This window comes from Hoplias malabaricus, chromosome 7, assembly GCF_029633855.1.
Source record: "Hoplias malabaricus isolate fHopMal1 chromosome 7, fHopMal1.hap1, whole genome shotgun sequence".
Taxonomy (NCBI): domain Eukaryota; kingdom Metazoa; phylum Chordata; class Actinopteri; order Characiformes; family Erythrinidae; genus Hoplias; species Hoplias malabaricus.
Window position 1 is genome coordinate 40455655 of NC_089806.1, and position 24109 is coordinate 40479763.

Consider the following 24109-nt stretch of genomic DNA (forward strand, 5'->3'; position numbering starts at 1 on the left):
AATCCCTCCCCCTCAAAGCAATAAATGAGACAAAAGTCACACAGGAAACAGCTGACATTTATTATTATTTTTTTATTTAAAGCATCAAGCTCATAGTACAGATATATTTAGCACATCTTGACCAACCAAAGAAATGGCAAGAGAATTAAAACAGCAAAGTTTCCCTTTCCCCCCTCAACATCCAGACCACAGTCCTGCAGCACCAGTAGCTTATCTTTTCTCTGTATGAATTCTGCCTCAAGGCAGCGCTGCCGCCTCCCAGGAGTTAAAAAAATAAAATAAAATAAATCCAATTAAAATCAGCTGGTCACTCTTTCGATCACTGCTTTTACAAAAAAGTGTAAGGGGAAATAAAAAATTGAAAAAAAAGACAAAATACAAATTCAATTGGTCCGCAGAATAAAAATGCATCCCTTACAAAATTTGTATACTGAAAGATAATAAAAAAATGGCTATCATATAAAAAAAATAATAATAAAATACACAAATGGGTAAAATGCTACAAACCACCCTGTCAGGAGTAGCTTCCACCCCAGTATTAAGTTGAATTAAATGGACTCAACTCTTAAGACCAACTCAATTCGATCCTGAACAACCTGCTTCTACAAAATGGTCCACGTGAAAACCATTCATACTTGAATCAACCACTTTCGACTGCATTTCATCAGAGGAGCTGTAGGTATGGTTCACTCCAGTTAGAACTGAAGACCACCGTAGCCCTGGTGCGGCTTCTGGTTTGGTCCTGCTGTTAAATTACAATCTGACCCTAGATCAGCGCTAATGAGGACAGTAACCAGACTTGTGCCTTGGAAATGATTACTGTAATAACAGTTCTAGGACGATGTCCATGTCCTAATCCATACAGAGATAACCTGAGAATTTAGAGCCAGGGCTAAAAGTCCTTCAGTACTAGAATGCTTCATCTCCCCGTTTTGGCTGGAACCTGCTAAAACCGTCTCACTGGGCACTCTCTGGCTGGAGAAGCTCCGTGATCTCGACTAACCGGCCGCTACAGGGAAAAGAAACATCCTCAACAACTGCAAAACCACTACAGAACCCAATCACCGGCATGGATATGGCTTTACACAAACACCCACAGTCCAGGCTTGCTCGGAGAATGGAAAAGTCCCAACAAACCAGCAACCGCCATCTCACGTCTCACGTACACTCTATAGCCTGCAAGCCTGAGTCTGACCAGTCAGCAAAAGGCTTTAAAGCCCCTGTCAGGATGTTGAAGTGTTACATGACACGAAAGTACACTGATCTTTTTTTCGAACCTACCACTTACTAAAATGAACTGGAGATCAACTCAACTCCTGTACAAACATGGGCCAGGCCCAAGTCGTGAACCATGGCAATCCTTCACATGCCACCTGCCCAAACAAATACGGGGAAGAACTGAAATAAACTCCCAAGGCATCCTAACTGGGGCCTTAACGCTGGCTAATACTCCAAGAGAGAGGAGAGAAAACGAAGTACTGTACACTTATAGAAAACAGCTGAGGCTGACAGATAGGACGGCCAAAGTGCACCTCCACAGCACTATTCGCATGCAGCACGGGAACACGATCTTTCCCTCGCTTGACAAAAGAGGACCAAAACAAAGAAAGAAAGAAAAGAGAGGGAGAGAAAAAAGAAAAGACTGACAATGGAGTCACATTTTGGACTGATTCACTGCAAAAAAACCGTCTGCACACGGCAGGTGCACAATAAAATTAATAAAACGGCAGTTTATGCAACTGTTAAGTGTGGAATGATCCGGGAGAACCCTGGCATGCTCAGATCTGTGCGCGTCCATTGTGTGGGTTTACCAAATTCTGTACAGAGAGAGGGAGAGAGTGGACACATTGTTTTGAAAAAGAAAAATGCTTGGCTGTGCGATCATGCCACTAAGCAAAGTGTCTGTCCCACTGTTTCAATTCAGCGCGGGGGTGGCCCGCGCGGCTCACAGAGAGCGAAACCCGGCACGGCGGTGAACAGCCCCAGGGGTCCTGGACAATAAGAGCTACAATGGACGGCAGAGAGCTGTATTCACACGTTTGAACATGCATACGTCTTGCATTCAATGCCACAGGCCTTTCAGGAGCTCTCTCTCAGCGCACTACAGTGGAACATTCAGAAGCGCAGATTTAGTGTTAACCCCCAATGGCCTTACATTCAAAGAAAGCAGGGCAAGAAAGAGACCGGTAATACACTTTTTCTTCTCTTTTTTTTTTTTTTTTTAAGTGCTGCAAAAGATTTGGTGTGGCACTTCACACATCGAGTGCACTTTCACATGGTTGAAAATTTGATTTAGATGATTATACAACATGTAATCTTTGTGTATTTATGTTAGTGTATTATAGATTATGTAGTTGATAGATTACGCACCCTTTGATGACGATACACACATTCCCAACACCATGATTAGCTGTTAATAAATTGTGTAAATCACCTGAAGAATTCATTTTTTGTAAGAACAGCCATTTTGAAAAAGTATAATAGCAAGAGCTGCTATATTATTATGTGCTATTCATACTTTTATTAGATTTTATAGTTGGATAAATTTCACTTTAATAAAAACAGCTTGTGAACTGTCAATCTGTCCCACTACATTCAGCGTTCAGGTTTCAAGCCTGAATTTTTTAAAATATTAAATATTATAGATAAAAACTGATTGTAACTGGCTTTTTTTCTATCTAATCATTCATTCACCAGCTCGCCAAGAAAGCTAAAGAATTATTAAAAGAGAAAAGAAATGCCAGCGCAAAACTGACACCTAGAACTCATTAGTGAGAGTGGAATGTGAATACAAAGCGATAAATATGCATAGGAATTTTTTTTTGGTTTTTTTTTGTGAGGGGTGGAGTGGGGGGAGGAGTCAGCCCACACAGTGGACAGGATGGATCTGAGCATGTCAGGGCCCTTGCCTAGTGGGGGCGGAAACCCTGTCTGTGGAGGATGAGGGGGGAGACCTGCAAGAATGGGAGGGAGCGTCGTGCATCCCTCACGCACACCCTGCTTAATAACTCTACATGCACTTCAAGATCACAGCAAGAGTGAGCTAGAATATCTACATGGACACAAAAAGAGCTTTCATGCAATATATCTACGTTATCATTACGAGAATTCTTACAGGTTAAACTTGTGATACAGCTACGGCAACGAGACGCCAAACAGCAGCAGCGACAGCAGTTGCGGAGCGACAATGGAACCGCTCTTTTGGCTGCAGCTACTTTCTTCTTACGCTTCTTCATCACTGTGATTCAGCTCTGCTGGCTCTGCTGTGGGGTCTTGGAATAACTGGTGAAGACAAAGTTGTAGTCGTTGAAGTGGGCCAGCTGGCGATCAAGACACCTGTAACCCTCGATTTTCTGCGCAGGGGAGAAGACGGTGCGACACTTGGAGCTCTGCCACAAAACAGCAACAAAGAGGAGCTAAACACATGCTCAAATTATAATCACAGCTTTACATTGTGTGGTCAATAATTCAGTATCAATAAAGATCACAAAACATTTCAGTAGCAGAATGACATTCAAACATTACTATTTTAATATACATTTACATCATGAGTCATGGCTTTGTCAATATTATTTTTAAACAAAATTTAAATTGAGTGCCAAGAGGATCATTTTTGATGGTGTTGTGGTGGCATTTCTATTGTTCGTATCGATACAGGAATTATTGTATCGTCTGAAATATCGTGATGTAAATTTTGGTGACATCATCCAGCCCTAGTACACATCTTCAGTGAAGGATAACTGACATGAAACACATGAAAAACTCAATACAAAAGACACAGAAGTCGTACCGTTCAAGACCTTTCTAGGCTGTTACTGTACCTTATTAACAAAAAGCGTAGTCACAAATTTCCCTGGCTTGAAGACGTCCACGACATTTCCGATAAGATCGTCGTAGGACGACTGGGAGAGGTTGGTTTCAAAACTAACGTAGGAGAACTCTGGTTCAGGGGTGATGTGAATTGTCCAGTAAGTTCCCTGCAAGCAAAACAGGTTAGTTAGCATTTAACGCCATATCTGCCCATAGGGCTATGTTCAAACTAAATATATAATTCCGTTAGAGACAAAGAAGAAACTAATTTGTAAACTGAACGTAACAAGGGCTTAGTCCAGTGAGGGTGCGTTTTCTATAGGATTCATGCAGTCATATCTAAGGTTTTGGACCTTCTTGCTCAAATTACATATTAATTTCCTAAGTGGAAGTGTTTTAATGCACAGTAAATATGAATATATTCCACATAAAAACTATGACCTCTTCCAAAGATAGGGCACATTGTTATATATAATATTACCCCCACAATGTTTTAAATACATAGAATACTTGCCCTAAACATGGCAGAAAAATCACATTTACCAACCCGCCCCCCTCTTTCATAGTTATACATATTTAAACGGCCGTTTGAAGGGACCTCAGTTACCCAAAAATACAGACTTGTCTTTGTGTAGGAGGCCAGAACTGGGCTTTCAAACTCCACACTAGCCAACTGTTGCATCTACTTACATCTGTTTTCATTCCATTCATGGAGTATCCACAAGGGTTGAACATTGTGGCGTCAATCACAGAACCTGGAATCAGGTCACGAATTCCACTCATCTGTGGAGAGGGACAGCAGCGACAGCATTAATGCCATCACAAACACAACGGGGCGTAAAGTGGGGCGCTATTGAACGCCGGTGTTACAGTACGCACACAGTCCAGCAGTATTGATCTAGTTGTTGTCAGACGATCAAACAAAATACAACTGGGTCCTGGAACAATGGGAGATTCTGAGCATACAAAACATTACTGCACATTACATCAGGACAAAGCTTGGACGGGGAGAAACCCAAATGGACTTACACGAGTGACATCATTAGCGGAAACACCGTCTTTCATGTAGAACTGGTCCATCACAGCTGGGTCGAGATCGCTCATAAGAACCTCCAGCGTCTGGTCTGCCTGCTTGTTCTCCCAGTACTCTGGCAGTTCCAGAGTAAACAAGTACCTGGTTAAAGAACAAGATGCTTGATTGAAATATACAGAGCATGTCCAAAAGAAGTGATTACCATTTCTTTAAATGTGACCCTATTTCTCTTATGAGTTGGAGAGAGGTTTGCGATCTAGATCTCCTCATCTAATCACATTCTTCTTGGCTGAATGCAGTTTCTGTTCCTGGATTTTGGACTTTGCTGATCAAATTGTGTGTCACACCCACTCACAATGAGATCTAGAACTAGAAACCAGACTCACAGCTTGAGTGAAGTCCTGATATAAACTTAAAACACCTTTGATAGTAAGTAATGTGTGCTCTATTGTCTCATGTGGTGCAGTTCAATAGAAATGTGAGCTGCCTACCAGCAGTCAGAATTGAGACGTCCCATACAGTAGGCTGCTCCATCTGTGGGGGAAAAAGTAGTCATGTGAGGATGCACCGAGTTCATATTGAAACAGGAATTAAGGGTTGTTTAACTTGAGGCTTTACAGTCTAAAGTTACCCAACTAGATTTAAGCTTGCAGAACAGACATGTCAAATTGGCAGCCGAGCCTGAAGCCCAAACTGTTGTAAAACTTGAGGTGAAAAGCCTACTCCCTTTCTATTAGCTCGGAGAACGAGTTCAAAAACATACTTGGGAATATCTGGCTGAGAAATTCCACTTCTTCCTCAAAGTTGCGGTGAGGGAACTCCTGATGGGCAGGCTTCATGAAGTTCTTACGAGAGTAGAACAAGTTCTGCAAGACACAGACAAAAAAAAAAAAAACAAAGATGCTCAGTTTGGCCGGCCTCTCTGACCCATCAATGCTTCACTCAAACATGCCAGCACTGCAGAGAATGAACCTGAGCATAGTGCACTCATGTTTATCTCTGAGTGAAGACATGGACTAGAACAGAAAAAGAAAAGCATGTTGTGAATGTGGCCACAAAGACTTTTAGACAAGGAAATGAGCGTATTTCCCCTCCTTGCCAGAAAAACCGGAATGACGGGTTGAATATGTAATGTGTTTTACACGTTCGATCAGAGTTTATTCCTACCATTGTTGTGGCTATTAATATTAAAACGGGGTTTCTGCTTATTAATCAGTGTCTGGGACAAAATTCAAAATTCACTAAAATAAATCTCATTCAAAAATAATGATATCAGTAATGCAGTGGCTCTAAAGACTCTTCCAGAAAACACTACTGTCGGTAATTGCTCAGTTCACACTTATGCAAAATCTTGGCTTAGCTAGACTTGGGAGACCATGTGCTTTATGTCATTAATTGCTTAACTAAGTTCTTGTGAGAATGCAGCTAAACAAATAAAAGCACTGAACTGATATCAATATAAATTGATCTCTTTTTCAACAACATGTTCGTGATGCACGTAATGTGGACACCACTCACAAGCTTCACTACTATTACTACATACGTTTAAAACAGGCTTAGAAAACAGCCTAGATTTCAATAAAGCAGCACACACCTACTGGGTGATAACAGCTTCTAAATTCATTTATCAAAGGTTTTCTTAACTATTAATTTAACCCAATATTACTTGGAATAATAAAAACACTGACTTCGACTCTATTGAGGTATTAGTGTGGACATGGACTACATATTAAAACCTGTTTGTGAAATCTATCACGACTGAGGAAACTGTCAGTGTGTTCAGGGCCCCAAAAAACAACCCTGCTTCAAATGGCACATTCCTCTAAACAGGGCCTGTAATCAGTAGGTGTGATGTGACGGGTGTAGTATTCCTGCTAGTGTGAGTTGAAAGTGAGACACACCTCGATGGCGTCAAAGCCACAGTACTCCCTCGCCAGTTCCAGCAGGGGCACCAGAGCTTGCAGTAAGAGGGTGGTTCCGCATGTCTTCAAAATGAAACGTCTCTTGGAGACAAACATGCTACTCTCACTGCAGAGAAAAGAGGGAGAACCGTAAGATCACAATCGTCTTTCTGCTTAGAGAACTCACGCAGGGACTATAAGAAAATCATGCAAATTGTGTGCTATACTTGGATGTAAAGTGTGAATTCATTGTGTTGAGAAGTGTGACAATCAAGTGGCTTTTAACAGTTCATTCAGAGGCAAGTTTCCTTGCTATCAAATGAATCGTTCAAGGTGAATGCCAGTGAGACGTCGTTAGCATTTTCCTTTATTTGCATCTGAAATGCCTTTGCAAACCAAGAGCATGATCTCATCACCGAATACAAGCTCATCAACACCTCTGTTAGAGAAACAGCTCATGGGTGCATTTCAATCTGTGTTCTTTACTGCAGACGTAGTGGATTCTAGTCGGAGGTCTTCAGCAGGGTTTCCACACAGACTTTAATCAAATGGGTGTTAAAATATTTTACACTCAAGCTTAGCCATGTAGTTTAGGTATGTCATACCATCGAATGACTAAATGTATGAAAATGAATGAGTGCACACAGGCCCCAAGGGTTCAAAGACGCAGGCCGTATGCTGCTTTGAGACTTCAAGTAAAGTTTGCACTGTTAAACACCTGAAATATAAACTCTCTGAACTCAAGCTACTTAAACCTCCTTCACCCCACTGCTTCCTCAAAGAGACGTACCTGGTCCACCGCCACGGTAAACAGCTTTGTCTAGTCCTCTTAGACTGAGCTTGCACTTTCTAACCTTGGTAGAAAGTACATACGCAAACATGCTCTGGTCCTACACTTTTCCACTAAAGCCTATTGATAGTCTGTGACCCTGAACATCTCTCATACCCCCTTTTTTTTAGCAAACAGCCAGAACAAAGAGCTGGAAATACTATGAACAGGTGGAGCTGTCTGTCCATAAAAGGGATGTAAAAACACAGCATATTCATCAACGGCTGTGTTGCTGAAACCGATAAACCAGAATGACTGGACGGAAAACACTAGCACACAAACCTGTCACTCTCCATGTGTTTTGTTCCTTTTTTCTTCCTTTCCATTGTTAAAAACATTTAGTGCTTGATTTAACAGTGCTATATCAGTCTTATATTAGCATTGTGCTGTCATTTATTGTTAGAAACATGAGAAGGCACCATCAGCACATCGAATATTAATAAACAGAAAGATTAAATAATAACCCCACCCTCGTTCTCCAGGAGAAACTCACCTGAGTATATAAGCTTCCTGCTTGTCAGTCTTTGTCACACTTATGATCAAACAATGCACATTCTCCAGAAGTTTGTCCCACTCAAACCTAAAAGGCACAAAAAACAACAGTCATGTTAATGTTAATTCACTCCTAACAATCATAAAACCCATTTCCCCTTTTTTTGCATTGCATTTTGTTTCATGGATGTGATGCTGATAGTCACAAATTCCCCAGTGTGAAAGTGTCAGCGTTCTCAGTAATGTGCACCTCCCATTCTTCCAATGAATCACTGAGTATTAAAGTTATTACAAAACTCACTTTTAAAAACATGTAAAAGAAAGGACCTCTAATTGTGTATCCACTGTTTACCAACATCCTTGCCCCAACACCAATATCACCCATGACTGGAGTGTCATGACTATATTTTAATGAAGGCTGGTTTAGCCAAAAAGCATTGGTGATTCATCCCAATATTCACCCAACACTGAGTGATCATTGCCTGTTAGACTGTATTACCATCTGGAAACACGTGCTCTAATGTTCAAAAGATTTTACATGTCGCACAAATTGGAGAACACCAGGGTGCTGCCAATAAAGACACATCAAATGTTATTTGTACAGAGAAAATTGAAACAGAAGGGAATTAAGCAGCAAAATATCAAAGCAGATTCCTGTAGACAATATGTTCTACTCACATCACATTTCCTGAAACACTGAATAAGAGGGAAGTGTTTTAAGTGACTGTTTAAAATTAAGAACCACAGCGAGTGAATCCAAATTATATCAGGACTAAAGGTAACTGTACAGAAGAAAATATTAATGGAATTAAAATGAATCAAGTACATATTGTTTAGTGAGTCCCTTGGGAATTAAATATTCACATAAAGCAATGGGTGTCGAACAACGTTGAAAATGAAGACAGACCAGAATGGAAATATGAGCCTGTGGCTGTCCTGACAGCGACGATATGCACCACCATGACGCAGATACATTTCTTTTTGCTGATCTGCATCATGAGCTAATTAAAGAGAACGAGGACTAAGATCCAGTCAGGTTGCCAGTGACTGGGAAACTCACATTTCCCATCAGAGTCATCAGAATAGACTCGGAATTAATCCGAACCGAGACCAGCGTTAGCTGTAAACGAGAGACGCTTTCTTTAACGACAGTGAAGAACACGGGTGTACAAGCAGAGTAGTTTTTCACTGCATGAGGCTCGAGCTCAGCCCAGTGAATGGCCACTTACTTTAAGCAGCCGTCAGCGTCAGTCAGACGACACACAAGCTTCACACGGCTGCTGACACACCACTTAAAATTGATAAATATTCCCTCGTGGCGCAAATAGCAATACTCCAAATTAGAAAATACTACATGTGATAGGCCTGTCTTAAATGACTGGAATCGGATATAAATAAAAGCCTGCATGTTGTAACCCGCTGAACCCCACACTGTGAAAGGGTTTTCCTTAATATCTTCACGTTGTGACAAGCAAATGTACAGGTTTGACTCTCAGTTTGGACAAATGCTTTGAATGAACAATCTATTTCTTTAATAACTCACCTAAAGCCATGACCAAGTACTACACATAATTCAGCGTATGCTCTTAAAAGTACACGTTGTAAAATTACAGAACTTGAGTGTAGACTGAAACGCATCATAAATAAATGACTAAAAGCATTGCAGCACAAATAGAAAATTAAAAACCCCAGCAAACCCAATAAAATTAATCCATCAACATGGCCCACGATTACTCTATTCCCACAAATGCACAGCTTTCCCAACCGCAATTCTTAGAACGCCACATAGTAGCGCAATTATTTTTGGCCACAGGCTCTGCAACTCCAGCCCAGACCATCGTTCTCGCCTGGCCCTGGAAAACTGAAACTGGGGCTATTTTTGGGAAGCTAACGGTGGCTGCTCAAGCAGAGACATCTCTGTGTGTGTGTGTGTGTGTGTGTGTAGATGAACACAGGTCAACTCTGACAATTTAAAGTCAGTTTATTTTCTCAGACACAAACTGACTGTAAAAAAAGGCCTATTTCACCAGACCTAAACAAATACTCAAAGGCCAAACTCGGGTCAAGATGAGCAATAACAAAACAGAATTATGCAATAACAGAAAGAGTTATGCAATAACAGAAATATATGCAAATTATGCGTGACAGTGAATGAACTACAAACTCCCTATTAGCCCTGTGCTACTGTTTCAACAGTCGGCTGTTCTCATTGAGCCCTAGGCATTTAAACAGCAATATTACTTTATGTAAACTGCAACATACTACAGCCTATAAGTAGGAATTGCTGGAATGGATAACGAGGGTGGGGGGAATAAACGAACCTGACGCAGTTGTAAAAAATCCACCCTGAAACAGCCCACATTTACACTTTGAAATGTTAGTGTATGTTATCCTGTGGACTGAGTAATCTGAACAAAGCTTATTTTATCTGTCGATAATCCATGTTTCAACACCAGCATTTGAAAAGGAAGAGTATCTGTCCATCTCTCGATGTAATTTCGCTTAGTTACAGCCTTTGTTTAGTGCATCTACGAGACCAAATAGATCAAGTAGAATGCCACTTTGCCATTTTGAAGTCTCAAATATCACTCGGGTAAAATAAAAACGCAAATTCCCATAAGGCACATGTTCACGTGTTAATTTTGCTCTATTTTGAAAATGTACTGAAGGTAGACAGCACCACAGGCCCTTGGTTTGGCCTTAAACCATTACATAACATAACTCCTCAAAACTATTAAAGGGTGTTTATCCATCAGCCACCCTCATGACCCTGAGTCTGTCAAATTCGGGCTATTTGGAGAGGCTCTCCCCTCTCGCCTTGCTCTTACACAGAGAGAGAGAGGGAGGCAGGGATAGATTTGTGAATTGGATGCCCTTGTGGACTTATTTGGCCATTGGCCGTGGTCCAGCACCCGTGATCCTCTCCCTGTGTCTCTGTGAGCGCTTAATCTTCCCTGGCTGTAAGCTAATACCACTCGTCATTCATTCTGACCCCCCGGAAACCATAGCTACAGTTATCGGATTCCAGTGCCAAGAAAACGCAGGACGTTCAGAGAGTTACGTGAGGAGATGAATCGGCTCAAGACGGCGGAGTAATCAGGAGAGTGAACCGGAGTACAGACCAGCTTTCCACGAATTCACTCCTGGATGGACGCTGTGCTGCGGTTTAATGCTTTCCTGTCTTGATTATGTCTGGTTGCGAGTCTGGAGGGCTTTACATAGCTACCAAGTTTAGTAAAGTCTGTTGTAGCTGGGGGAAAGCTGAAGTATGGAGATGGGTGCTGGATTAGAAGAATAAAGATGGGCGATTATTTAATTCTAAAAACATTTATTCTACAGCTGTCATTAAAAACTACCACTGTGTTACACAGAAGTATTTTGACAAAATGACTAATTTTGTCATAGAAAAAAAAAAAAAAAAAAAAATTAATAAAATAAAAAATAAATAAAAAATAAAATAATTAAACAAAAACATTTAGAACTATTTTTGAATTTTTTTTCCCCACTAGGATGCAAGCATTTTATCTAATAGGAGTCTATGGTAAAAAAAAAAAAAAAGCACACACCACCAAGATCAGTGAGCCCCTGTGGGGGCAGAGCCATATGTCACATTGTTGAAAGGGGGCAGGGCTTCAGGGGCCCGTCTCCTCCAATCAGGAAGCAAGGAGAAGACCAAGCACCATGAAGGAAAAACGTGACTTTCACACGTGCACTGCACTTCCCAGTCCCAGTCCTACACTGTGCTCAGGCTCTGTTACAGCTTTAACATTGTGAAGAGCTTTTGATTGCACTGTTGAGCAGGAAAATTATGCTAGAACTTCTAAGAGCACTGCAAGGGATTTTTAGAAGTAACCACAATGAATTTAGAAAAAAACCAAACGTGGTATTCTAAGCTTTAAACCTCTATCTCAGTTTTAAAAACAGCAACACAGTACGCCTTGACGAACCCTGAACACAAGTATAATGAGTATAAATAGTGCGTCTTTGACTTTTACTGCTGAAAGAAAACAATAATCTAAATATTAGCCTAATTCTGAGCAGAAAACCAGATTAAAAAACACATTAAAACAGATCCCAGCCATTCGTTACGGAGACGTAGGCACAGAAGCAGATTCCTGAACACCTCTTTGCCTCAGGGTGAATGCCACTCATTTTAAAGAGGCCATTTTGACTGCAGGTGCTGTAAATTACCTGTATTTGACAGGCAATGCCGCAGTGTTCGGCTCATCGCAATTGTTATCCTGCGTTTCGGCTCTTCTTAGGCATTTACATTTTTTTAATTCAGTTCTGGGGGTACGTGAGCTGGGTTTGGAGGACTGTACAGATCCATTACCCTCACCATCATTAAAATAATGAATGTTGATTGTGAGTGATTAGGGGTTTGTGACTAATTTGTGTGAGGCTTTTCTGGATGGATGGTTATACAGATTATATAGTAGTCAAATATTTCCAAGTAAACAAGGTTTTGGACAGATACTTCATCTGTTCCTGCAGTGTGTTTCAAAGATAGATAAATGATAGACTCATGAGAGAGAGAGAGCAAAAATTGGGCCTGTTCATTTAATTTAAAAACAAGCCCCTTACAAAAAAAATTACAATTAAAAGTCCCCCCAGACTTTTGGGAGCAGATTTGAGATGGTCCTACTAATACACTCTATATCAATCAAAGTGTTCAATATGTTATGCACCACGAATGAAGAAAGGGTCATATATATCATTCAACACCGGCCCATGAGTGAACACTAATAAAACCCTCGGCAGGGCGCAGCCTCATGCTGGACAAGGCCCACGTTTCAGCAGAGAGAGAAAGAAAAACGGCACCAGGGCTTTTTTTTGGGTTCGGTTCTCTACGCTTTAGTTGCACACATCAGTTGTCATTCGCCGCAAAATAAACTACAGAGTCGTTCTTAAGTCCGTATTTTCATTGTGAGGCTTTTACAAGCAGCGTCAGTTCAAACTGCGGCGTCTCCAGGAGCGCGCCACACTGCGTTAGCCGCCATGCTAACAGAATTATTTCCTCCAGTGACTCTTTCAGGTAATTAAAAAGGTTTTTAAAATCCGTGACACTAAACAATAAGATGCAGCGTGGATGAATGGAGACATGTATATTTAATAAAGGTCAAAAATAGCCTAAAAATCCCCTCAGATCTCAAGCAAACGACTGCGCACCTAACGTTACGTTAAAGCGCGTGCTTTGTTATAAGTTATAACAAAAAATTATTTAATTAATTTTGACATTGTTCAACTCCATAGCCCCATGAAATGTAATCAGAGCTGTACGAAAAACAGCAGCGTAATGTTAATCAGCGCTTCATTTTTGCTTTTCGTAGAGCCGAGTGTCGGTTCCTGCAAAAAGGAATCGACTCTGAAGTTTTGGATTCAATTGCACATCCCTGTCATTTCTAAGACATACGTGTATCTAAATATCTGACGCTGATAGTAGAGAGTGGAACATTTAAGCCAGATTTATTTATAAGTTATGAATGTAATTCATATTAATCGAACTTAGACCATATAACACGACATTTTGAGTTGTCACTGACAACTGAAATGGGGAGTTAAATGATCATTAAAGTCCCGATTTATATCCAGATAATGATCCAAATCTGTGTCCCCAGAATTGCAGAAAGTATGTTTATGTTCTGTAAGATCCGCCAATGTTTTGATTTCAGAGACAAAGATTGATTGCAACTGAACCGATTCCAATGTTTTGAATTTGAATGGGAGTCGACTCCCAAGATTGAACAACTCTAGCATTACTGCAGCGCAAATGAATGACTGACAGAGAAAGGAGGAGAGCGACCAGTGCTTTAGGGGCGCAACAGTGAGTGAACTCATTCATTTAAAAAGCACATCCGTATTCAACACCAAAAGTAAGGACATGACCAGTATGTCGACGTTATTATACGCCGTTTCTTGCTTTTTCCAACTAGAGCCGTGTCTTTTGACTTTACTAGCGCGGGCACAGAAACATTTAACACGTTTTCAGCCCATTTACTCATACTCACTCGAGGCTTCGCCTAAAATGGCTCCCGCTCACTACGTAGGGCACATTAATAGAGCTTAAAATACAGACTCCTACAGCCAAAAGAAAGAAATATTCCTTTTATCTGAGTCTTTTGGGACTCCACTACTTTGTATTCCCTCTCTACTGAGCATAAAAGTGGCTCCCTAGACTAAACTGTTGTGCCCTACCTAGGGAACAAGGGGCGATTACGGACGGTTTTCAAAAAAAAAACTGGCCACCAAACCTCGGGATGGTGCGGAGGTCCCCGGTTCCTTTGGTCTCATCCTGGCGAGAGAACCACACCTCCAGCAGCTTTTCGGTCCCTTCGAAGAAGTGTGCACCATTTTCCTCCATCGTGAGACAAACAAGACACCAACAACAGAAAAAAAAGAAAAAAAAACCGTGAGCTTATTAGAGTCCTTTCTTGCTGGGTTAGATAACTTATTGATCTTGGTAAAGTCCTTGACGCAGTCCGGGTTGCTTTAAGAGTAGTTATTTTTACCGTCTTCCCCTTTTACAGAGAACACCGTGAGCGAGTGCTAGCTAATATCGCCGGCCATACTGTGTAAGCGCGGGTTGCCTTGCGAATGCAGCTTTTATAACCTAAAAAGCGTCATGCTCCATAAGCCACACCCCCTCTCGCTTCTGATTGGCTCCCGCTGCCGTCACTTACAGGAGGACTCACAGGTTGTGTAAAGAGAAGGTTTTTAAACTGAAGGGACTTGGACTCAGAGGATTTTCTGCTTTCTAATTAAACTTGGAAACGTCTCCTTTATTACAACCATATATTTATAACGGTCATGCAGTAAATTATAGAGGTGCAAAATTAACCGTGGCTTTTTAGTTTAGTTTTTTTCAGCCTATGCTGCTCTCTCTCTCTCTTTTTAATTTTCTTACTTCATCCTCGTGCAACTTTTTTTTCTCTCTTTTTATTACAGTCTTACCCTGTGATGAAAATAATACACTAGTTTTAACAATGATAAATTGACAATCCTCATTAAGTAATAAATATATAACAACGCCGAAAGGAATTTTGAATCAGTCTGTCGAACCGACTCATTCGAATTGTTCGATTTTAAACAAATATAAACAAACTCATTAATGATGTGGCGAATTTATTAGTGTAAATCGTGTTAAATAATATTATAAATGTATTCCCTGCGTTTTCGTACGTAAATATGATCACAGTCTCTGCGAGACTCGTTTTATTTGTGAGTCAGTTTATTGAAAAGATTCGGTTCAGAAGAATGACTTGTTCACGAGTCAGACGCATGAAAAGGTAAATGTTGATATTAATAAAATGACAGTTTAACCCACAAATATGCAAAAACAAAAACCTAATTTTCACTGTGACTGTAATCCTCAGAAAGAAGTGGATTTAGTGAAAAAGCAACGTTTTGATTAAGGTTTTAAAACGCTTAATTAACATAATACTGATTTCTTCACGTTGGACACGGAATTACTCATTTATGTTATGTAATGTTTATCTTATTTATATTCAATGATGAGTAAAGCAGTTGTTTTGGGGGATTTCCTGCAACCAGGGATGCATTTTTAATCATTACAAGGCATAACTTTGTGTTCCCAGCTCGAGGAACATAAACAAAACATCAAAACCTATGTGCAATATTAATTCCCAGCATTTTTTATTTCATTTAATTTTTTAAGAGCGCGAACACGACTACGCAAAAGCGTTCGCCGCAGCCCGCTGTGAGAAATGTAGTTTTCGAGCTGCGCCGTAACTATTGAGTCCAACGGGGCTCACGCCGCGTGGGAACTACATTTCCCAGAGAAGCGTTTCGCACCAATAAAAGACCCTCAACGAGCCAGTGAACATTAAGCGGAGCAGACCAAAATCCCAAACAAGGAAATGGTGGGGGAATAAAGCGATCAGATTATTTAATTAATGCACGTAGTAATTAATATTTTATTTTTTATCGTAAATTAAGAAATATTTATGGGTCGCGATGGACTACGACTTCAAAACGAAGCTCGCCGCCGAGAGGGAGAGAGTGGAAGATCTGTTCGAATATGAAGGTTGCAAAGTGGGTCGCGGCACCTACGGGCATGTTTATAAAGCTAAGCGCAAAGACGGGTAAGAACAGCGCGCTAAAATGGCCTTATTTTCCTCGCGTTTCGCCGCCGCAACCCGCACTTTTCTGCTTTTGCTTTGGCGTGAATGTGGCGCGCGAGCGGGGTGTGAGAAACCGAGCTCGAGCTCGGGACTGCTTTTGTTTTTATATACACACACACACATATGCTGGTCTCACTGCACTTGTAAGGACTTGTGTTGAATACAGTATTTCAGTAAGTAGCTAAGTAACGCTGCCCACAGACCTCACTCGAACCCTAACATTAAAACCACAGTCACCAAGAGTCTTCCTGTAATCCCCCTCTCAACCTCCCCCACCGCCCCAAAAACAAGAGTTGATTGTTGTGATGTAAAGGATGACCCCCCCCCAAAATGTCCTGTGCTGTCAGTTGTGAAGGCATTCGGTCCTCACATTGGTAGCGAAATTAGTTGGCACACAAATTCAAACACACACTGAACGGTCCTGCCCCCACAACGGCGCCGTGTTGATGTTTGTTTTCGCGCCTTTAACGTGGAGCAGTAGACCTGCAGCACACAGGAGACTGCTGTGGTGTTACACCTGTGTGCTGAGGGAGGGTCTGTTGTCTCTAAAGTAGTGTTTCTCCTCTGAATGGCATCATTAGTGCTTCACCCTCCGACTACCGGGTTTACTTTAACTTCTCTCTCTTGGACAGGCTTGAGTTTGAGCTTCGGTTAACTGTCAAACCCGAGAACGCCTGCGTTGTTTATTGGTTCTGAGAGGAAGGAGTTTGAGCAGTTAAAAGTCCTCTGTTAAACTCGTAAACAGTCGTTTTCTGTGATTACTGTCCACCACTGACCTGTTTAACTGTGGGTTTACGGCGTATGACGAACCCTGGGTGTGGAGTTGAACCTCAGTTTGCCTTTATTTTAATGTTTTGAGGCAAATTAACAGCTCCCTCAGACAGACTTGGCTTCTAGCTTAAAGGAACTTTCCATGGATGATATGTAAGCACAGTCATTGTCAAGTGGTTTGATTTTAAACACTAAAGAAACAGAGGTCCTGAGTTGTTCACAGTGGTGGTGATGGGTACCAGACGTCTGAAGCTACCATATGGTTAGAAATATACTGAGTGTAAACTGAGATATAGCTTTGTGATAAATAATAGGTTAAATATTGTATATGGGCCAAAGATATTATACCTTCAGTACATTCATGAAGTAACTTTAAGGGCATTCATTCATTCATTCGTTCATCTGCAACACCTTCACCCCGATCAGTGTTGTGGTGGGGCTGGAGTCTGCTCAGAAACATTGGACACAAGGCAGGCATCACACACTCACCCAGTCACACACACACACTCTCTCTCGCTCTCTCTCGCGCTCACACACACCAACCTGTAGAGTGTTTCACAGACTCACCCCATCTACTAACGTGTGTTTGGACAGTGTGAGGAAACTGCAGCACCCCAGGGAAACCCATGCAGGCACAGGGTGAACACACCACGCTCCTCTTGGGCAGTGACCTGAGGCAAGGAATGAACCCAGAACCAAAACGCCCTGGAGCTGTGTGACAGTAACACTACCAGCAGTGTCCACCCATGCAGACTGTTTTCATCAAACTGAATTGTTAATATCACCCATTAATATCTTAGTTATTATAATGAATTACTTATATTTTGCTTTATTTTTTATTTATTTATTATTTATTTATTTTGTGAATCGTCAGGTTCAAGACTGCACTCCTGACCCACGTGTGTGTGTTTTGATTATAAAACCTGATGTTAAGGACATGTTTTTTTTGTTTTTTTAAATATTATTAATTATGTGTTATTTTATTTATTTTTAAATTTGTGCAGAAGTTGATACGCAATAACAAACCTGCACCCAGGGCACCGCAACCCTCCAGGTGTGTGCTGCTGTGAGCAGTGTTGCTGCCACACAACTCCAGGGTCCTGGGTGGAAACCGCTCCTCAAAGTGTGAGTGTGGTGTGTGTGCTCCCTGTGTCTGCGTGGGTGTCCTCCGGGTGCTCCATTTTCTTTCCTCTGTCCTAAAACACAAGTCGGTGACTGTGTGATATTGTGAGTATGGGAGTGACTGGGTGAGTGTGTGATGCTCTGGGAAGGATGGCTCCGTGTCGATGGCGTTTTCCTGCTTTTTGTCCATTCTGTGTCGGACTCTACTTTCTTAAGGCACCCCACAACCCTGAGAAGGATGAAGAGGTTGAATGAAGTCGTCATGCTCTCATTTGCAAGGCTTAGAATGGGTATAAAGACTGTAGTGCACACTCCTCCATCCTGTGTTTGCAGACTCCCACGCTTTGCTGCGGAGTACCTGTAGATTTCTGGAAAGACTTTCTACTAGATACTGGAAGATTGCTGTGAGGGCAGGATGGCGTTCAGACTCAAGAGCATTAGTGAGGTCAGGTACTAGGTATGGATGTCAGGTTCTAGACCATAAACACCACTCTTAAGTGAACCCAAAGGGAAAGGATTGAGCTCCGTTACTCCATCCCTACGCAGCCCAAAGGGGGCTTTTTACCCCACTAGCTGACCCTTAGCACTGAGCATGGTGAGCTTGGACTCATGTGCAGCTGCTCCAGAGTGTCCCGGGCTATTGGTCTTGTTCTAATGAGCTTTCAGGCTTGTGCCACTTGCTGCTGAAGCATTTTAACGTGTGGTTTATTTTTGTATCAATATCATATGGCACTGTTTATTTAATTTTACTAGTAGCTCATGTTTCACTGTAGTTGTTTATTTGTTGGTTTCCTCCTCGAGAAGAGACACCACACCCAGCTGTAGACGATGTCAGGCTCATGTTTCACGGTTGAGCAAGGAACGCAAAGATCAGATGATAAAGATTGAGCAAGTTTAAGGAGAAATACACAGCGGTCGTAAGGGTGGGGAGGTAGGGGTTAATAAACCTCACTGGACACCAGCTTGGTCAACATTTCTTTGAAGTGAAGGGTGTTCATAAAGTGCTTGACCGCTCCTCGTTGCAGTGTCAGCTTCTCTTCTTCTATCGAGGCTTTAGAGCAGATGTTGGATCATTGCTGTGAGGATTTGATGGCTTTCAGGCATTAGAACACGTGAGATGAGGTACTGAAGTCGGACCGGTCCACTCCAGCTCATCCCAAAGAGGCTGAATGGACATCCATCAATTCAGAGAACACAGATCCCTGCGATTTGGACCAATCAGAAGCAACCAGTCAGCTGTGCTCTGAACAGCCAATCACAAGCAACACTCCACAGCTCAGTTCTGGGGGCTTCTTTATAACCCTCTAGCCAACACTGGGCAGTGAGCTTGGAGAGCTTAGAGCAACACTAGGTAAGATTTGGTACCTTTTGACTTGCAGAAGTTGCAGTTTCCGCGGTGCTGAGCCCGGAGTAGCGATGGCACAGGCTCTGTAACAGCACAGTGATGTTTGAAGTTGTCATTTTAAGGTGAAAATACTACCTAGTGTCGCTTTAAGCTCATGTGCAGCATCCCATTTGCATTCACGCTTTTCTATGAAGGATAAACAAGGGCTCTATAGAGGACTGTCGCCATTGTTTGCTGAAAGGATCTGCTTGTTGATGCCAGTGTTTCTCGGTTGATGAAGCTTCTCTGAGATGGTGTTTGCTCGACCAACAGCGAGAAATCTGAGCGTTAGAAATTAGGATACTTTGTAGGGTCAACTGGACAGTCGTAAAGATTACACTGGGACTGTATTGCTTTCGGCCCCCTCCAGGGTGTGTTTCCGCTGTCAGAGAGAGAGAGAGAGAGAGAGAGAGAGCTGACAAAACTTTATCATTACACACATTAACACCATCTCACTTCTCTCACTGCACATACACCTTTCTCTCTCTATCTCTATCTCTCTCCCTCATTCTTTCTCTCACTCTTCCTGTTCTTTTTCAGGCATTCAACTTCTCTTTTTTTCCCTCTCTCTCTCTTTCTTGTTTATTTTTCTCCTTGTATCTTTCTTTTTTCTTATACTTTATTTTTTCATTTCTCTCTCTACACCTTTCTCTGCCATCCTCTCTCACATGGTCTCATATTCTTCCCTCCAGTTCTCTCTCTCTTTCTTTCTCTCTCTCTCTCTCTCTCTCTCTCTCTCTCTCTCTCTCACTTTCTCAGTCTCTCTCTCTCTCAGAAGCCACAAAAACAGCAAAGTCAAGTGATGTGGTTTTATCAGACCGTACATCATCAGCACTGTTTGTGGGACTCAGTAACTCACAGCCTGCAGTCTGGACCAATTAGAAGCAACCCGTCTGTGACATCACAGTCGTAACCCCTGCTCATATTAATTTACAGAAAACAATCGCAGTCACAGTTTAAATTTTCGTGCTAATAACCCCATGTTTGTGTAAAAGCCTGCGGTAAAGATATAGCAGTCTATCAGTGCGACCTCGTGACCCCTTGATCACAGGGAAAAGTGGGGGCCTTTGTGGTGTTTGAAAGAAAAGACGTGGTGGAGCAGGGTAAGTTGGGGTTGGAAGTGGGGGGGGGGGCTCTCTTGACCTCGCACATTGTTCCTGTTTTTGTCTGCATGCTAACACGTGTGCGTTTGCTTGAATAGTGTCTGTTGATAATGGCCTTGTCCCCCGGCCAGTTAAGGACATCTGCTGTTGTTTCTGTTTGGGCGCGCTATCAGACGTTGGCCGATAAAGCCTTATTCCACACAACACAGGAGTCAGATTCAGCCCGAGCAGAGGTTTTAGCAGGAGCTCTGATACTGAAGCCGTTTTCTGTACAAACAAAAGAGACATGAGCTGATTCTTCATCAGTGCTTCTCCTGTATGACCTTCATGATGCCGGTGTCAGTCAGGCACCTTCAAAAACAAAGTCAGAATGTTTTTAAAGGTACGTTAAATCCTCTTACGCAACAGTTGGTTCTGGCAAAGTAATCTGACTGGACGATGAGATGTTCCCTTAGTGTTGGTATAGAGTGTAATGGCACTGGGATGTTTCCCCTCCACTGTTCAGGGGCAGTGTTCTTGATGGTTCCAGGTGGGCTCTGTACCTACCAGCTTCACCCTGAGAAGGATGGAGTGGTTACAGAAGATTAAAGACTGAATGTGCTACTTCACTTCATAGGAGTGTCCTATTAACCACTAGAAATATCGTGTGAGAGGGAAATGTGAAGTGGAGCTCTATGATCAAAACTAGGGGTGGGTGCTATGGCCCTAAAATAATATCATGATATTTCAGGGGATTATGGCGATAATAATATTCTTAGCGATGTGAGAAAAAAAAAACACTGACAAATAATTGTATTAATTTCAGGAGCACATTATTGCAACAAAATAAACGTTATATTAAATGATAATTAAATTTATATTAATATTAATTAATATTGTAATTTCTTGTTTATATCATGTTTAAGAAACAACAAATAAATGTGTAAACATTTGCTTATTCTGTAAACAACGGTAACTTTCCAAGATTCTGATATTGTATAAAATATATATAGAATATTGAGATATTAATAGCAGCTGTTTGGATTACCTTGACTTTGAGGAGGGTTTTTTTTCTTCCTAGATTTACAAAAAGATTTGCAAAAAGAAAAATGCTGGATTGCCGTTAGTTACAGCTGCATTTTAGGGCCAGTTTAAAGTCGTAGCATTTAGAAATTAAAGCTGTAATTATTTAGAGATTATTCTCAAAACAGTAAATTTTTAAAGTTATTGGAAGTCGTGATCTTTAGAGCTGCAGTGGGGATTTCTGATAATAATGTGATTTCAGTTTTTAATACCAGGAAAACTCTGGTATATTATTGGCTTTTCTAAACTTTATAATGTTTATAACACTTTCTTTTGACCAGTCAGGTCTGTTGTTGTGATTAAACCTCAGAAACGTATGTGTAATTAAGCGTTAGAAAGTGCAATTCTAGGGCGGCACGGTGGCGCAGCAGGTAGGTGTCGCAGTCACACAGCTCCAGGGACCTGGAGGTTGTGGGTTCAATTCCCGCTCCGGGTGACTGTCTGTGAGGAGTGTGGTGTGTTCTCCCTGTGGGTTTCCTCCGGGTGCTCCGGTTTCCTCCCACAGTCCAAAAACACATGTTGGTAGGTGGATTGGTGACTCAAAAGTGACCATAGGTGTGAGTGTGAGTGAATGTGTGTGTTGCCCTGTGAAGGACCCTCCAGGGTGTATTCCCGTCTTGTGCCCAATGATTGCCCAATGATTCCAGGTTGGCTCTGGACTCACCGTGACCCTGAACTGGATAAGGGTTACAGATAATGAGATCTGTGGCTTTTACAGATCTGTGGCTTTTAGAAAGAAGTTCCTCTTTGTTTCACACACAGCAGATCAAGATACCGTTGAGTCGTCCAGTGACTTTAGATTCTCTAAATATTTCAACTTTAATCACAAAATCTTTAATCTCTTTTTGTCGTTGTTGTTGTTTTTTAAAGAAAAGCTACTATACGCTATCATCAGCAGGTGAGCGGTGCAGTTTCTCCACTTACTGTTGCTATCGGAGTTAAAAGGAGGGTGTAGCATTAAGCAGGTAGTCCACTGACTGACATGGCAATCTGCCAACAGCAATAACTACCTTTACTTCCTTATGTACCTCTGGATGATGACACAGCTTTAGTGTGGGGCCATACGTATTGAAGTGGATTTTTTTCAGAATTCCTGCATTGTTCATAGTCCGATCGGACATTGAACTGACTGCACATTTAGACTGAGTGTCTGAGTGACGGTAACATCTGAATAGTCACCTGAAACGTGACTATAACTTAACCATTAACCCTTTAGTTACAGGGCCTACCTGTAGAGTGCCTTGCACTATTTGAACATTGCATATTATGTGGTGTACAAGGTCAATCATTTTGACCAAACTCATACATTAAAATGAACCGGTGTGTCACCCACTGCTGTCAGAGACTCGCCCTGACGGCGTGTTTCACTCGGAAACGTGTCACGCTTTGGGCCTCTTGGGTGTGTTGACTTTAGAGGAGATGAGATGAGATAAGGTGAGCTAAGTTAAGGTGAGTAGATGTGCTGGGCGTTCAGATTCTGTCCACTCCCAGAGGTATGATAAAAGACTCGTGTAAACAATGGCTGACTGCCAAGCGTTTTCTTGATGATCATTTCTTTTTATTAACTCTTCATATTTGTATCTGCCTCAAACATTGGGCCAGTTATAACTCGCACTTTTGCCAACATCATCCACCTGAGGATTTGTGTACGCTGAGAAACTGATATTCACCATCTACAAGGAAATGAAATGTGGTTTTTTATATAAAGACTTTTGGACTCGAATTGAGGTTTTCCTCCTGGGCTCCTCCTGCATTGGAATAACGTAATTCATTCAGGAGAAAGAAGATGGGGGTTTGTTTTCCGCCTGCCTCCAAAAGTTACATAGTGCTGTTTCTCCAGTGCTGAGCCCCGATTAACAACAGCAGAGGCTCTGTTCTCTCCTTATATAACCTATCAGTGGCAGTGAACACACACACACACACACCCATGGAGTGGCTGTTGACCTCGGTCATTATGAGACCAGTCGAGTGTTGGGAGTCTTGCTCAAGGGCACTTCAGCCAAAAATGTTGAAGGAGGAGAATTGCTGATACGTGGCTGGTATTTTTTTGAGATTGCTGTTCTTCTGCTCTGTGTTTTCTTTAGGTTTAAAGGTAAGTTCCAGAGAACAGATGACTTCCAAACAGGTCAGGTCACCAGACGTCTGTTCTTGTTAGTGCTGCCATGACTTAAATATACACATATATGTGTATACTTACAGAAACTTACAATAACTCCCAAAATAATGAGTTAAATTCAGGAAAGATATAAAAACAGAGGCCTGTGTGAAACCACAGATGTTTGACCACTGTTGTTTTTCATCTGTGGACCTCCAGGTCGTAACGAGGCTTATACTCTTAACATACGTTGGTATCATCTCATTAAAAATGTGAAGGACTGTAGGAGCATGTCTACTCCCCGCCACAGAACAAGTTTGGACTGAACAAATCTGAAATTCTGCCAGAAGTTTCACTGAGAAACTG

The 24109-nt window shown here is 41.7% G+C and overlaps 2 protein-coding genes across 2 annotated transcripts in view; one reads left to right on the forward strand and one right to left on the reverse strand.

Moving 5' to 3' along the window:
* Positions 1–57: 57 nt before the first annotated feature.
* On the reverse strand, positions 58–14625 carry amd1 (adenosylmethionine decarboxylase 1). The gene is made up of 9 exons (XM_066677132.1): positions 14317–14625; positions 8067–8153; positions 6745–6871; positions 5607–5709; positions 5335–5377; positions 4840–4984; positions 4501–4593; positions 3822–3977; positions 58–3389 (listed from the first exon to the last, which is right to left on the reverse strand). Exons 1-9 carry the CDS (start codon positions 14424–14426, stop codon positions 3246–3248), a joined length of 1008 nt encoding a protein of 335 aa, XP_066533229.1. The 5' UTR covers positions 14427–14625; the 3' UTR covers positions 58–3245.
* A 1362-nt stretch (positions 14626–15987) lies between these two features.
* The window catches only part of cdk19 (cyclin dependent kinase 19), an 80441-nt gene continuing 72319 nt past the window's right edge, over positions 15988–24109 (forward strand). Inside the window, exon 1 of the mRNA XM_066676710.1 lies at positions 15988–16167. Within this exon, the coding sequence (XP_066532807.1) occupies positions 16040–16167 (128 nt within the window). The 5' untranslated portion in view covers positions 15988–16039. The remainder of the gene's footprint in view (positions 16168–24109) is intronic.

What these genes read in the sequence shown, in the direction of transcription:
- amd1 (XM_066677132.1), bottom strand. Translation starts at nt 14,426, where the DNA reads ATGGAGGAAAATGGTGCACACTTCTTCGAAGGGACCGAAAAGCTGCTG. An exon ending in GTGGCTTTGACGCCATCGAG is followed by an intron (nt 5,710 to 6,744) that starts GTGTGTCTCACT and finishes TGTGTCTTGCAG; the next exon opens with AACTTGTTCTACTCTCGTAA. An exon ending in CGTCTCAATTCTGACTGCTG is followed by an intron (nt 4,985 to 5,334) that starts GTAGGCAGCTCA and finishes TTCTTTAACCAG; the next exon opens with GTACTTGTTTACTCTGGAAC.